The sequence below is a fragment of the Salvelinus sp. IW2-2015 genome, unplaced genomic scaffold, assembly GCF_002910315.2.
Source record: "Salvelinus sp. IW2-2015 unplaced genomic scaffold, ASM291031v2 Un_scaffold1013, whole genome shotgun sequence".
Classification (NCBI taxonomy): domain Eukaryota; kingdom Metazoa; phylum Chordata; class Actinopteri; order Salmoniformes; family Salmonidae; genus Salvelinus; species Salvelinus sp. IW2-2015.
Window position 1 is genome coordinate 81,032 of NW_019942687.1, and position 16,583 is coordinate 97,614.

A 16,583-nucleotide genomic window follows, 5' to 3' on the forward strand; every position below is an offset into this window, starting at 1 on the left:
ACACTGTGCCAAACCTCTTCAAGGTTATGAGCGTTTGTCACAAATTAAGTGGGAAACTGTCACCAAATTACCCCAGAATGAGAGTTCTTTCGAACAGGACAGTACCTGTGTGTTGTCTCTCCGTCCTGGTCCACCCAGGTCATAGGCAAGGTCAAGGATAGCAGGGTTCGGTACACGAATCGGGTTCTCAGTAGGTCCAGGTCACACGCCAACAGTAAGTCCAAACAGTCCAGCTCATACACAGTCAATCCAGCCAATATCATTTGTCTCTTCCTATGGTTCACAGATCCTTCCAGCCCTCACGTCCTCTTCCTGGTTTTTCTGACCCTTTATCCGTGTGTTGGCTCCACCTTCTGAGGGTTCCCTTGCTTCTGGGACTTGTAGTTTTGGCAGTCGGCCATTTTGTGATCTGTAGTTCTGATCGGGGTGGCCATTTTAGTGATCGGGCAGAGCCCGTTTATTAGTTCTGCTCTCACATATCTGCCATTTATCACTCGACCCCCTTCTTTGCCACATATCTCCCCCCTAGATCCGACCCCCTAGGTCGGGCTACCGCAGCAAAATATGCGTGCATGCGGGATAACCCATCCACATTTCCCATTTCCTTCCCTGCTTTGTGTTTCAAGTCAAAGTGAAACGGTTGGAGACTCAAAAACCACCGCATCACCCGAACGTCTTCTCTTTAGCCCTATGCATCCAGGTGAGTGGGGCATGGTCACTGATGGGTGAAGTGGGCCCCAGCAGGTAGTATTTCAGGCTTTCTAGAGCCCACTTTACTGCCAGCGCCTCTTTCTCAACGACCGCGTAGTTGGTTTCCCGTGGTTCCAGCTTCCTGCTTAAAAACAGGATGGTGTTTCCACCCCTTCACCTCTTGGGATAGCACTGCTCCCAAGCCGACCTCTGAGGCATCCGTCTGAACCACAAACTCTTTCTCAAAGTCTGGTACCACCAGCACTGGATTACAGCAGAGAGCCTCCTGTAATGTCCTAAATGCTTTGGTGGCCCTTTCATCCCATTTGACCATGTTTGGCCCTCTGGCTCTAGTCATGTCGGTGAGTGGGGCGGCCACTTGGCATAACTTGGGATGAACTTCGTAGTAACCGGTCAGCCCTAGGAAGGCTCGAACTTGCTTCTTATTACTGGTTTCGGCCATTCTCTAATTGCCTCCACCTTCTTCTGTTGGGGTTTGATTAACCCTCTTCCCACGGTGTATCCCAGATACTCTGTTTCCCCTAACCCCACATAACACTTGGCAGGGTTCGCCGTGAGCCCTGCCTTTCTAAGGGCGTCTAACACCGCCTGTACCCGGGGTAAGTGGGATTCCCAATCAGGGCTGTAGATCCCACGTCATCTAAATAAGCTGCGGCGTATGCCTGGTGCGGTTTTAGGACCTTGTTCATGAGCCGTTGAAAGGTAGCTGGGGCACCGTGTAAACCGAATGGCATGACGGTGTATTGAAACAAACCGTCAGAGTTGCAAAGGCTGTCTTTTCTTTGGCCCTGGGGGTCAGAGGAATTTGCCAGTACCCTTTTGTCAGGTCCAGGGTCGTAATGTACCGAGCTTTACCAATTTTCTCCAGTAGTTCGTCTACTCGGGGCATGGGGTAGGCATCAAACTTGGAGATTTCATTTACTTCCGAAAGTCGTTACAAAACCGCAAAGACCCATCGGGCTTGGAGACCATCACAATTGGGCTAGACCACTCACTATTGTGACTCCTCGATCACTCCAGCTGTCAACATTTTCTCTGTCTCTGCTCTAATCGCGGCCTGTCGAGCCTCGGGTACCCGATATGGCCTCATGCTCACTTTTCTACCTGTAGGGAAACGATATCGTGAGCCGTAACCTCAGTTCGGCCGGGTACCTCTGAAAACACATCTCTGTTTTTCTGGATCAGGGTCTTTACTTCCTGTACTTGTGCTGGGGACAGAGTAGGTGAAATATTTACTTCGGCTGCCTCCTGAGTGTGTGTAGGGTATGTGACCATTAGTGTTTCTCTCTCTCTCCATGCTTTTAACACGTTTATGTGATAGATCTGTTCCTGTGGCCGTCGACCTGGCTGTCGGATCCGATAATTTACTTCTCCTATTCTCTCCAGTACTTCATATGGTCCTTTCCATGTGGCTAGTAGTTTGCACTCTACCGTGGGGATCAGCACTAACACCTTATCTCCCGGTTGAAATTCCCTCAGGGTAGCCTGCCGGTTATAAGTGTGCCGCTGGTGCTCTGTGCTTGTCTCATGTGCTCTCGGACGATGGGCATGACTGTGGCTATCCTGTCTTGCATTGCCGTGACGTGCTCTATGACACTAGTATACGGGGTGGATTGGTGCTCCCAGGTTTCCCGGGCGATGTCTAAGATTCCCCGGGGTGCCTCCCATATACCAGCTCAAAGGGAGAAAACCCCAGCGAGGCTGAGGAACCTCTCTAATGGCAAACATCAGATACGGCAACATGCAATCCCAGTTTTTCCCATCCTATCGATTACCTTCCTGAGCATTGACTTCAGGTCCTGTTGAATCTCTCAACCAGCCCGTCCGTCTGAGGATGGTAAACCGATGTCCTCAACTGTTTCACCTGCCACAATTTACAAAGGTCCGCCATAAGGCGGGACATAAAGGGGTCCCCTGGTCAGTAAGGATCTCCTTTGGAACCCTACCCTGGTGAACAAGAGCACTAATTCCTTGGCAATATTTTTGGAAGTCATCGTTCGAAGGGGAATGGCTTCTGGGTAGCGAGTGGCATAATCTAGAATGACCAGAATGTATTGGTGTCCTCTGGCGGACTTGGGTAGTGGCCCACTATATCCATCGCTATCCTCTCAAATGGCGTTTCGATTATAGGGAGTGGCACTAACAGGCTTCTAACAGCTGGTCGGGGAGCTTTAACTGGCACTCCGGGCACTCTCCACAATGCCGAGCCACTTCAGCCTGAATTCCTGGCCAGTAAAACCTCCTTACAATCCGGTCTCGGGTTTTACATATACCAAGGTGTCCACCCAGAATGTGCCCATGAGCTAGATCCAGTACTGTCCTCCGGTACCGGTGGGGACCAACAACTGTTCAACCACATCAACCCTATTTTTGAGACTCTGTACACCAAACCCTTTTTCATAATGAAGTGGGGAAAACTATTAGGCCTCATCCCATCATTTATGGAGTATCATCGACGACCTGCACGTCTGCTCTGGCTTGCTGCAGGGTTGGATCCTGGTTTTGGGCCGTCCCGAAATTAGTCAAGGACCCTGCCAGGTCTGCTGTTCTAGATCGTCAACCTCTGGATTCAGATCGACCCCAGCCCCACTAGTACCGGGCTGTTCGTTGTCAACGAGGTTTGCCACTTCATCCTCATCCTCCCTACTAGCACCTGTGAGGTTGCCCCTGGGAGACCTCTTTTCTTGGCTTTGGTTGAAGGCCCCATGCTTCTTCCTGCTTGGTCAGGGTTGTTGGCTTCTCAAATATGCCATTCTTTTGGCCTAACTTCGCAAAGTTAGGAAAGTGTCTACCCAATATTACATCATATGGCATCTTTGGGACCAGGGTTAGCATACTGCCGGAATCCAGCAGTGCTTCAACCTCTTTCCCTTCAACCGTCACCCTGCACATATGTTTGTTTCTTGATCTTTCAAGTACAGTGGTTACAACAGGACATGCATACCACATATCATCTTCTTTTTCACCAGGTTACATTGCATTGGCTCTTCTTTAATAGGGCAGTAGGCTGCAATATGTCCTGGTCGATTACGATTGTAACAGATAATAGGCGTTCGGGCGGGAGGCCCCCCTCGACCCCCGGTCCGGTTTCCGTTTTCTCCCTTAGTGTCTCGGCCCGATTCTGATTCTTTCCTCATGCCCCCACGCTGCTCTCTTCCCCTCCACCTGTTGGGACAGTTTACCCTGTCCGCTGGTTCGCCCAGGCCTGGGGAATGGGAATCTTTCCTCCTGTGCCTGCTCAGCTGTTCCTGCCGTACAATACCGTTCAACTAGGCCCACGAGATGGTCGGCGGAAAGTACCTCGTTCTGGCCAACCCATCGTCGCACTTCTTGGGGTAGACCTCGCTGAAACTGGTTGAGTACGATGGTCTCGACAATCTCGCGGAGAACGGGTCTCGGTTGCAACCATTTCCGTGCCAGGTGAATCAAGTCGAACATCTGTGTTCGGGGAGGTTGTCCAGATCGGTAGGACCACTGGTGAAAGCGGTGTGCCCTCACGGTATCGGTCACCTCCCAGTCTTGCCAGAATCTCTCCCTTTAGTTTATCGTAATCCTGTGCATCTGTCAACTCCAGGTCGAAATAACGCTTTTTGAGCGTCCCCTGCCAGGTATGGTGCCAGAAGCCCTGCCCATTCTTCTTCGGCCACTTCTCCTCTCTGCAGTTCCTTTCGAAGGTGGTAAGATATGCTTCACCACTCATCTGTGCTGTCATTTTTGAAGAAAATGATTGGCCCGCCTCTGGGTATTTGCAGCTGGTAATTGAGCTCCAATTTGGTCCGCTAGCCCTTTAGGCCTTCTCTTAACTCCCGGGTGTTTCTCTCTTGCTCTTCTCTGAGCAGCTGTTGTGCGGTGCTGGACCTGTAACGTGCCTGGTACATTCGCATTGCATCCTGATGAGCTATTTGTTGAGCTCTAGTTGACTCTTGTTGGGTGGCCGCCGCTTGTAAATGGGCTTGTATGGCTCCCTCCATACTCATTTTCCTGAGAAACTGTCCTAACCCAACAAAGCCACACAAAAAAAAAAAAAAACCTGACTCCCCTTTGGAGTGCTAACTGAACTTTTTTTTTCTTCTTTTTTTCTTTTTACCTAACCAGCGGAATGGTTAGTTCATATGCCCACATTCTCCACCACGTGTGCCAAACCTCTTCAAGGTTATGAGCGTTTGTCACAAATTAAGTGGGAAACTGTCACCAAATTACCCCAGAATGAGAGTTCTTTCGAACAGGACAGTACCTGTGTGGTTGTCTCTCCGTCCTGGTCCACCCAGGTCATAGGCAAGGTCAAGGATAGCAGGGTTCGGTACACGAATCGGGTTCTCAGTAGGTCCAGGTCCAAACGCCAACAGGTAAGTCCAAAACAGTCCAGCTCATACACAGTCAATCCAGCCAATATCTACTGTCTCTTTCTCTATGGTTCACAGATCCTTCCAGCCCTCACGTCCTCTTCCTGGTTTTTCTTGACCCTTTATCTGTGTGTTGGCTCCACCTTCTGAGGGTTCCCCTTGCTTCTGGGACTTGTAGTTTTGGCAGTCGGCCATTTTGTGATCTGTAGTTCTGATCGGGTGGCCATTTTAGTGATCGGGCAGAGCCCGTTTATTATCTGCTCTCACATATCTGCCATTTATCACTCGACCCCCTTCTTTGCCACAACACGTACTTCTCCTCTTGATCAGTTGTGCACCGGGCCTCCCACTCCTCTTCTATCCTGGTTAGAGCCAGTTTGCGCTGTTCTGTGAAGGGAGTAGTTCACAGCATTGTACGAGATCTTCAGTTCTTGGCAATTTCTCACATGGAATAGCCTTCATTTCTCAGAACAAGAATAGACTGACGAGTTTCAGAAGAAAGTTCTTTGTTGCTGGCCATTTTGAGCCTGTAATCGAACCCACAAATGCTTATGCTCTAGATACTCAACTAGTCTAAAGAATGCCAGTTTTATTGCTTCTTTAAAATCAGCACAACAGTTTTCAGCTGTGCTAACATAATTGCAAAAGGGTTTTCTAATGATCAATTAGACTTTTAAAATTATAAACTTGGATTAGCTAATACAACGTGCCATTGGAACACAGAAGTGATGGTTGCCGATAATGGGCCTCTGTACACCTATGTAGATATTCCATTAAAAAATTAGCCGTTTCCAGCTAACATAGTCATTTACAACATTAAAAATCTCTACACTGTATTTCTGATCAATTTGATGTTATTTTAAAGGACAATTTTTTTATTGCTTTTCTCTCAAAAACAAGGAAAATGTTTAAGTGACCCCAAACTTTTGAACGGTAGTGTACATATAGCTATATCAGGAGTCTATGGGTTTCCATACTCAGCGATTCAAAGGGCATTGGGTCCCAATGGGTTTCCCTCCCTCCCCCACCCCACAGTAGAGCAGCTTTGGTGGGAGTAACACCTCCAGACTCAGGTCACAAGCTGGAAGCCTGGGTCTGCTGCGGTAGCTGTGTGTGGTGAGCTGTGTTGGGGGGCCCCAGCTCACAGTCTTTGGGCCCCTCTTCCACTCCCCGTGCGTACAGCAGCACCAGCGTGACGGTGGCGAAGGTGGCAGCATTGACGGGAAACGCTCTGAGCAGGGTGGAGGTAAGACCTCGTGTGAACACTCTGAGCCCCTCCCTCCTCACGCTCTGCCGCACGCAGTCAGCGATGCTGGTGTACTGGTAGACCCCACCCACCCCATCCGCCTGGAGGCGGGACTTAATCACGTCCACTGGATAGGTGGAGAGCCAAGAGGCAATCCCGGACATCCCACCGGCGAATAGCAGTTTGGGGATCATGTAGGGGTCGTCAGGTTCACAGCCAATGGAGCGAGTCAGGACGTCATAGGCCAGGAAGTAGACTCCGAAACCGGGGGTTTCTCGGATCAGCGTGGTAACCATGCCACGGTTCACCCCCGACAGCCCCTCCCGCTTGTAGATACGGGCCAGACAGTCCAGGGAGTTCTTGTACAGCTTCCTCTTGGACTTCTTCTCCCCAGTGCCTTAGTAACACAGTATACTTATAAATACTAGTGATGGGTACCAATATGGAAAAGTTGACTCTAGGACAAACATGAAATAGGTGGCCATACATGTTTTGAAAAGGTTTTAATAGTTAGTGCCATTGGTGAACCCTTTAAAAACTGATGCTATAGACGGGTGGGTTGACAACGTCACCAAAATGATGTGTGCGCATCGCAGAGGCAAAAGGCAATGTGTTGTTATCATTCTGAATGGTCAGATCTCTAGCAGTAATGACAAGAAGCGGCCATGTGGAGAATCGTAGCTGGCTTGTTTCAGCTAGTTGTATGTTGTTCTTGATAACATGTCTTGTTTTTAGGTGTTTTCACTTATGTCACGTCAATGCTAATATGGCAAAAGAATTGCTAGCTTGCTAACCAACAACTGTAACTATGTATTAGAGAAAATATTTGTGTGTATTGTGTTATAGTTTACAATATTATTGACATGTTGTCAATAATCCTTTGATACTAAGGCAACCCACTTTGTTTTGCCCCAAAGTTGAGTATGTATCGTCTTTGTTGCTAAACAACCCATCCGTCTATGGTGCACACGCTTTCCAACAGTGTAGGGGCAGTGCACCGAGTACATTATGCTAGCTAGCTCAGATAAGCTAAAATGACAAACATTTGACAACTAGCTAGAAACGTTTGCTAACTAGAACAAAAACATCTGCACAAACATTAACTACACAGAATGTGCTTCTTAGAAATTATTGTTTGCTAAAGAGGTAGCTAAATGGCTAGCTTGAAAAGGCAGAGTACAATCCACAAATTGTTTAACTTGCTGGCTAGTTAGCCAAGTTGCTCCACCACCAAATACTGGGGAAACCAATGAATGAAACATGGAACACTTTTGCCCAGTAAAGTCTTCATGCAAGTGTTAACAACAGTTTTTGTTATCTTAAAGTAACAAATACCTCATCAAATCATGATATGGCACTCTCCTAAGGCAGTGTCGCATGCTTGCAACAACGGTATGGTTACCACAACATACTTCACTCAAATCAATATGATATCGAATTATCAAAATTGGTCCCTAAGGTTGTCAAAAAAATGTCTAATACTTGTTCATGACTTTCTTCATAACATATAGCAACTTCAATTGAAATACGTGTGTGCATCTTTTTACATGCATGGGCATACGAGGACATCTAGTGGTCAGATGACCTGGTTTATACCTCACCATGACACACGTGTAAACAAAAGCATATTTTTTTATTTTTTTTATTCAGACCGTTTTAAGCAGTCTTTTCCGAGTATTAAAATGGTGCTTTCAAGACAACTGGGAAAGCAGAAAAAAACCAGAGGTCAAATTATGATGTTGACCTCCAGGTCGGCACTCTAGAAAGATGCCGGAGGTTCCAGCTTGGAATTCCGATTTGGATGAGCGTTCAAAACTATTTTTCCCAGTCAGAGGTKTTTTTTCCCCCTGAGTTGCCGGTTGTCTTGAATGCACTGAAGTCTGAGATTTTTGAGTTCCCAGCTGTTTTGAACGAGACATTAAAAGCCCATTATTTTGATAATCCCTACCTTGCATCTGCATGCGTGTCTTGGCCAGCTCCATGGGGCAGCAGATGACACACTGGATGGTTCCGGCTGCAGCCCCGGCCAGGAACTGGTTCATAGGGGTGTCATGGCCCAGGTAACGCATAGCGTTTCCCTGCACTCCAAACACTATGGCGTTGATGAAGGTTAGGCCCATCATGGGGGAGCCGATGCCTTTGTACAGCCCAAACATCTGGGGTGGGGGGGTGAAGGAGGGAGAGAGAGATGGGTCAGGCAAAGAGAGGGTGAAATGGAGAAATTAAAAAAAAATTATATATCAGGCTATGGACTCATGTGGAGCATGAAAAGAGCGAGACACATAATTCTAACTCAACGCATGTTGAAGAATTAATTTATAAACTTGTTAAAACCCTTATAAAGTTAACAGAACACAAACCAAAATACGTATTCCCAATGGCCATATTTACTACAGGGCGCTACATTTACCTTTTTTTACAAGGAGCATAGGTTGAAAACGTAGGCGCACACAAAGACTTTATGAGCACAATGAAAAATATTTGGGGTAATAAGGGTAGAATCCTTCATTTTTCAAGGGACACTAATTATCTTAATAAATAAAAAGTGCTCTTGAATAAAAATTCCAGGTCGCACAGCTAAATATTGCCGCATTTGCGAGTAAAATGGTCGCACTGTAGAGCTCTGTGCTACTGCCTCTCCCACCCCAGTCAGCTCTGTGAGTATTCTATCAGGCCCATAACAATCAGTCACAAGACAGGTGAGGTCGTCTGAAACAGACAGGTCCAGGATCAGCGCTTAGGACAAACGGACCTCATCAATAACTCAAACAGAGCAGACTTCAATGTGGTTGTGTTGATGGGAGAGTGGCCAAAGTCTCAAACAAATCTGAAGCCTATAGGACTATAATATACCAAACATGACAACTTAACATGAGCTCATCACCTGTTTAAAGTTAAATTGGAGACACAGCTTCCACTTAATGATAAAGATTTAGGTAGGACTTACCGACTCCTGCCGAACGATGGACTGGAAACAGTGGTAGGTCCCGCGGTAGAGAGGCTTGTCCACATTCTGAACCTGGAGTCTCACCTGCAACACACACACACACACACACACACACAGGTCAAGGTCAAAGAGAACCTGTACGGACAATCAGCATCCCTCCTGAACAAACCAACACTTCCTGACAACAGTATCACAACATAGCAACAAAAATGAGGGCATACAGAATAGCTTACACACAATTATAAACCACATGACCAAAAGTATGTGGACACCTGCTCATCGAACATCTCATTCCAAAATCATGGGCATTAATATTGCGTTGGTCCCCCCTTTGCTGCTATAACAGCCTCCACTCTTCTGGGAACATTGCTGCTGGGACTTGCTTCCATTCAGCCACAAGAGCATTAGTGAGGTCGGGCACTGATGTTGGGCGACTAGGCCTGGCTTGCAGTTGGAGTTCCAATTCATCCCAAAGGTATTCGATGGGGTTGAAGTCACTGCTCTGTGCAGGCCAGTCAAGTTCTTCCACACCGATCTCGACAAACCATTTCTGTATGGACCTCGCTTTGTGCACAGGGGGCATTGTCATGCTGAACCAGGAAAGGGTCTTCCCCAAACTGTTGTCACAGTTGGAAGCACAGAGTCGTCTAGAATGTAATTGTATTCTGTAGCGTTAAGATTTCCGTCACGGTAACTAAGGGGCCTAGCCCGAACCATGAAAAACAGCCCCAGACCATTATTTCTCATCCACCAAACTTTACAGTTGGCACTATGCATTTGGGCAGGTAGCGTTCTCCTGCCATCCGCCAAACCAAGAGTCGTCCATCGGACTGCCAGATGGTGAAGCGTGATTCATCACTCCAGAGAACGTGTTTCCACTGCTTCAGAGTCCAATGGTGGCAAGCTTTACACCACTCCAGCCGAAACTTGGCATTGCGCATGGTGATCTTAGGCTTGTGTGCAGCTGCTCGGCCATGGAAACCCATTTCATGAAGTTCCCAACGAACAGTTCTTGTGCTGATGTTGCTTCCAGAGACATTTAGGAACTCAGTAGTGAGTGTTGCAACTGAGGACAGACAATTTTTACATGCTACGCGCTTCAGCGGTCCCGTTCTGTGAGATTATGTGGCCTACCACTTCGCAGCTGAGCCGTTGTAGACGTTTCCACTTCACAATAACAGTACTTACAGTTGCCCAGGGCAGCTCTAGCAGCGCAGAAATTTGACTAACTGATTTGTTGGAAATGTGGCATCCTATGACAGTGCCAAGATGAAAGTCACTGAGCTCGTAGTAAGGCCATTCTACTGCCAATGTTTGTCTATGGAGATTGCATGGCTGTGTGCTCGATTTTATACACCTGTCAGCAATGGGTGTGGCTGAAATAGCCAAATCCACTAATTTGAAGTGGTGTCCCTATACTTTTGTATATATAGTGTATGTACTGCCATGAAGTGTATAAACATGATTTTTCTGACACAACTTGGTAAACTCAGACATCAAAATGTTGATAGGGGATGGGGACGAGTCCTATTCTTGTTGTGGTTCAACAAAAATAAGACAGTCAAAGTGACAGAGAGAGAGAGAGGGGTGGATGGATTGACCTTTGCTGTACTTACTACAGTGTACTGTTGTGTAGAAGTATCTACTAACACAGTAAGACCTTTTCTGTGAAACGAATAAAGTCCTTGTTACATTAACAAAGAAATCTTCCACAATCATTAGACCTACGCAAGCAGGATGTGTATGAAATCAGCAGCATACATACATACAAACAAAACAGCATCTGTTATAGTGTGGAGAATACGGTCATCAATTTCCCCTTACTATACTGTGTTCTGCTTTTTATGGTTGTTTGAGACAAGCAGCAACTATTGAACTTAGTGACTGCAAGCTTTATTTTCATATAATGGAAAGAAACAGCCCAAAACGATAACAACCAGACTCACCTTAACCGTGTCAAAAGGGTGTCCTACTAAGACTCCGGCAGCACCTGAAGAGAAGAATGAGAGAGCAGTCAGACAGGATAGACTACGCTTAACCGAGAGCAGATTGTTCAAAAAAAATGACAAGTAAAAATGACTGTAGCCTATGTGATACACAGATAGTTTGAGAAGTTGTATTCTGGTAGAAAAAAAAAAGTTATTTATAGCAACCAAAACATTGTTTCTGTAAACTAAATAAAATAGCCATGTCCGCTATTCAGATCTCAACAACAGAAATTGTAAACATAAGCCATTTAATGTTGGCTCTCACCCCACAGAGGACATCACATCAGCCTGCCAAAATATAAGCTGTGATTCATCTGAGAAGGATATGGAAACCCTGTAGCCATCAACAACAACCTGTAGCCTAACTGTAGACCGACAGCAGACCTGGGTTCAAATACTATTTTAAAATCTTTCAAATAGTTGAAGCATTTGCTCCAGCCTGCCTTGCGTGCCAGATGGGCAGGGTTTACAGTTGAGACTATTCCATTGGTCAGGCTGGCTCAATCAAGCACCGGCAAAGTATTTAAAATGATTTCAAATAGTATTTGAATCTAGGTATGACAGACCGCTGCCTCATATATGGCAAGGCCACTGGGGAGAGACTGAGTCTCCTTCAGGAATAGCTTTGTCCAAGCGACTGCTCCGGAAGGTACTGTATATAACATGTGTACAAGCCCTCTCCTCCACTCCCCATGGCTCTGAATACAGAGTGAAACCTCAGCCCTGGGCCCTGACAGCAACTGTCCTGCTATAGGCCTTGATATCGGCCTACATAGTTTGGCGGACTATACTCCAAACTGGCATCAAACGTTCCAAAACAAACATTATAGAAGGTTGGAATGTGTAGTGCACCAACAGAATGCTACAACCCAAACAGAGCTTGCAGAACTCTGTGGCTGTAGGCCATCTGTCTTTGGTATGTCTGTGCCTCTCTGGGACTGGCTAGAAGAGTAAGGCTAATCCTTACTAAGCGCCTGCTGTGCCACAGCCAGCCAATCAGAGCCAGCCTCCTTTTGTAAGCCAGGTAAAGAACAGCAGTAGGCATGTGCATGGGTCAGTGCGATCCGGGATCCTTGGGATGTCCCTACCCTAAATCTTTACCTTAACAGAGAAAATGACATGATTACTTGTGTCCTTGGCAACCGGCAGGCAAAGGGCCATTTTGGTCATATTTTACAATACCTTAGGTAGCTACAGCTACAGCAGAAAAAACTACCAGCAAACTAACAGTACCCTGGGTAATTTGTAAGTTGAGTTATTTCAAATTTTCTATCTATACCGAACAAAAATATATAAAAATGCAAAAATGTCAAAGATTTTACTGAGTTACAGTTTATATAAGGAAATCGTAAAATGAAATAAATTCATTAGGTCATAATCTATGGATTTTACATGACTGGGCAGGGGCACAGCCATGGGTGGGCCTGGATATGCATAGGGCCACCCACTGGGGAGCCAGGCCCACCCAATCAGAATGAGTTTTTCCCCACAAAAGAGCTTTATAACAGACAGAAATGCTCCTCAGTTTCATCAGCTGTTCGGGTGGCTGGCCTCAGATGATCCCGCAGGTGAGGAAGCCGGATGTGGAGGTCCTGGGCTGGCGTGGTTACATGAGGTCTGCGGTTGTGAGGCCGGTTGGACGTCCTGCCAAATTCTCCAAAACAACGTTGGAGGCGGCTTATGGTAGAGAAATTAACATTACATTATCTGGCAACAGCTCTGGTGGACATTCCTGCAGTCAGCATGCCAATTGCACACTCCCTCAAAACTTGAGACACCTGTGTTGTGTGACAAAACTGCACATTTTAGAGTGGCCTTTTATTGTCCCCAGCACAAGGTGCACCTGTGTAATGATCATGKRGTTTAATCAGCTTATTGATATGCCACACCTGTCAGGTGGATGAATTATCTTGGCAAAGGAGAAACATGCTCACCAATAGGGATGTAAACAAATTTGTGCACAACATTTGAGAGAAATACGTTTTGGTGCGTATGGAACATTTSTGGGATCTTTTATTTCAGCTCATGAAACATGGGACCAACAATTTACATGTTGCGTTTATATTTATATTATGCAAAGGTGTCTGCCTAGTACAAAGTAACTACGCAAGTTTTTCATTCCCCTACGGTCAGCTTGGAATGATTGCTTTGAAAGCCTAATGCAGGTTTTCAGAGGAATTGATTCACAAATGCTCAAAGGCTTGGTTTGTCATAATTTACATTTTAGTCATTTAGCAGGAGCTCTTATCCAGAGCGACTTACAGCAGCAATTAAGGTTAAGTGACTTGCTCAAGGGCACAGGCAAATGTTTCACCTAATCAGCTCAGGGATTCGAACCAGCAACCTTTCAGTTACTGGACCAATGCTCTTAAACACTAAAGCTACCTGCCGCCCACTTTTTCAGCGTGCCATGTTGGCAGCAAAAGTTCCAACATAATTACATTCTAYTCGGAATAGCAATTAGAATAGTATTGTTATGGAACACCTGGTGCCAACATGGAGGATAGTGTACACTCATGTATGTTTATGGCTCACCTCCAAATAGTGGGCCTAATAGGCTTACATTCCCATATAATACTAAAGTTGCCTTCTGAGTCGAGTCGGGCTTTTCACGCCACTCCACTAACGTTGAGCATGTGGATCCCTCCCCTATGGGTTTACATGTACACCAGACCCTTCCATAGCAGACCAGTGACAGCAGGAGGGAGAGTGTGATTGGTCTGTGAAGGGGTATGTGTAGATGCATATCCTTTTTACAGTAGAGCCATCTTAGGTTATCTGTTTCAGTCTGCAAATATAACAAATGTGTGCACTCACTACTGTAAGTCGCTCTGGATAAGACCGTCTGCTAAATTACCAATGACCAAAGTGTAAAATGTAAATGTAATGCTACAGGACATAGGACTACATGCTTTCCATTCTTCACAGGGTGTACAGAGGACATTAAGGAGGCTTGTGGGTGGCTGGAAAACACCTGTGGTAGGATTTCTAGACCATGTCCAAGTGAGAAAGAAGGAAGGAAAGAAGGAAGGAAGTCATTTTATCTTTCTCCATCGATAGCCAAGTAATTGAATATTGACAAGTAACTTTGTATGCCTGTTATTTGACGTATAAATCATTGATTGATGGAGCAGTAACTGAAACCACAGGATGTATCACTTATCATAAATAATTTCACCAGAAGTAGACCTTTAACTTTCAACAACATAAACTTAGTCTTCCTGGAGAGAAGGGCCATCCATCTACTTTATGAACCAACCACCTATAAACAAATCTAACCAAGAAGAATAGCACCAAGGTAACATTGGAGACTACRGGCATCAGATTCCTAAATAAGGTCTAACCCTGAAATGTTGACGGTGGTTACCCATATCCCCTGGTATCCAGCTTTTCTGACACAGAGACTACTTTTTTCTGACACCAGATAGCAGACTCAATATGGCTTGCACCGACCTGACTTACCAAATAGGCATATATCTACATTGCAACAATGTCATGCCTACCAATTATTCAGACTGTAGGCTACAGTATCTTATGGTGTCAAATTGAGTTTGTTATTCCTGGTATATGATGTTACAATCATAGCCACAGGAAGATGTTTGGGTATGGGGGATGCTGTGATTTGTACCGCAGTGCACTGCCTTAATAAAAAAMATATAATAATAATAATAAAAATGTATTCATATTTTACTTTCAATTTTCAGGGGGTTCAGCACCTCTACTTCCCGCGGCTATGTTTACAATCACACAGAGTCAGTTACTGCATTGTCTGAATAGTTCCAGACAGCTACAATATGTCACGTCTTCCCATTTATATAGATATCATTTGGAAAATGTACCTTGCGTGCCCTGTTGACCCACTTGCGCCAAATACAAAAATGCGGTTTAAATCACGGAATGGGATTGCATCATCACACACTATCGATGTAACTACCTACAGTAGTTAGCCGGGTGATCATGTGAACAAGGCTAGAGTTGAACAATCTCAATGACATACATTGTGTCAATTTGTGTGAGCTATGTAAGAATGAATTTCTCAAATTGGTGTAAAGACAATTATCTGTGTGTGTGGTGTGACGATAGGTAGCCTATGACGATGGATGGGTGCGCTTGCCTTCCCTGATTGGCTTAGTGCAGCCAGTAGTTAGCTAAAGCTGCCTCCTGGGTTGGTGTGCTTCAAATCAGACTTACCTCCAATGCAGCCAGCGAGAAAGTCCATCACCACTCTTCAGTACAAATGTGRTATTAAGAGTGTCAAATATCGGTGAATTAATACGTTTTGATGCCGATTCGTTTGCCACTTAAACAGTTTGAWGAAACACAGCTGCGCTAGTTGGCAACAGTCTTCGTCTCCTAGCTAGGCTAATGTGCTATCAACTTGCTAGCTAATATATCCTTGTTGCGGCCGTTAGAATCACTGAGGTATGAATAGAGTAGCTACACGACCTCCATGAACTGTCCAAGCTAAGTGATTTTACGATCCCCTCTCTGTAGTAACCTCGACCCTGTGTCTGTCTAACCAACGTTTTGACAGATGACATTGGAGGTGTTTACTACCTGCTTCGGGTAAACATCGTATCCAATCACATTACAGTGCCGAAGGCACCACCCCTCTTTTCAATCTTACCCCCAACGTTTATTGGTTGTGTATGAAAATAATCGCACATTCAAGGTTGCGTCAGCAATACGGTGTGACGTTTTTGGTCATTGATGAAAACACCCCACAACCAACTCTCGTTTGAATCATTATGGCAGGTTTGAAATAATATCGATTTTACATAGGGAAATAGATGTTTCTACGCATAAGCAAACGGGCTGAAAAACATCGGGCTGAAAGTTGCGATTACCATATCAGACATATGCCAAACCTAGACAAAATAGAAACTATTCCATATGTTATGGCTTAACTACCTACATTCAAGGTCACGTATGGACAAGCATACCATGGCATAGCTACCACCTTTCAAACTTCTCGTTTTAACCTTATCAATGACATAATGTATTTCAGAACAGTTCTCAGTTTTAAACACAATAAGCCTTTGTGCCTCTTTCTAAGAGAAAAAGCTGAATCGTTTCTCAACGTGGCATTACTTCAATGAGTATCTTGAGATATTTAGCATTAAACAATTACTGCTTTTGTGCTAGAATAACATTAGCTTAGAGGGCATTTGTAAGGATAGTTCGTTTTTTATGTTGCACATGTTGTTATAGTCCTATTAAATTTGTAATATTTTTTTCAAAAGCTTTGATAAAGCCATTCAATGTCTGTTTCAYTGTGTCTTTGACACTTCATATACTGTCATTGCTTAGACACGATGACTGTTTTGAGCGCACGAACCTATCAATGG

The 16,583-nt window shown here is 45.3% G+C and overlaps 1 protein-coding gene across 1 annotated transcript; it reads right to left on the minus strand.

Moving 5' to 3' along the window:
• Positions 1-4,614: 4,614 nt before the first annotated feature.
• Positions 4,615-15,801, minus strand: slc25a29 (solute carrier family 25 member 29). Its single transcript, XM_024136790.2, has 5 exons — positions 15,427-15,801; positions 11,194-11,237; positions 9,248-9,331; positions 8,249-8,456; positions 4,615-6,697 (listed from the first exon to the last, which is right to left on the minus strand). The coding sequence occupies exons 1-5, from the start codon at positions 15,452-15,454 to the stop codon at positions 6,129-6,131; spliced, it is 933 nt and encodes a 310-aa protein (XP_023992558.1). The 5' UTR covers positions 15,455-15,801; the 3' UTR covers positions 4,615-6,128.
• Between the last annotated feature and the right edge of the window lie 782 nt (positions 15,802-16,583).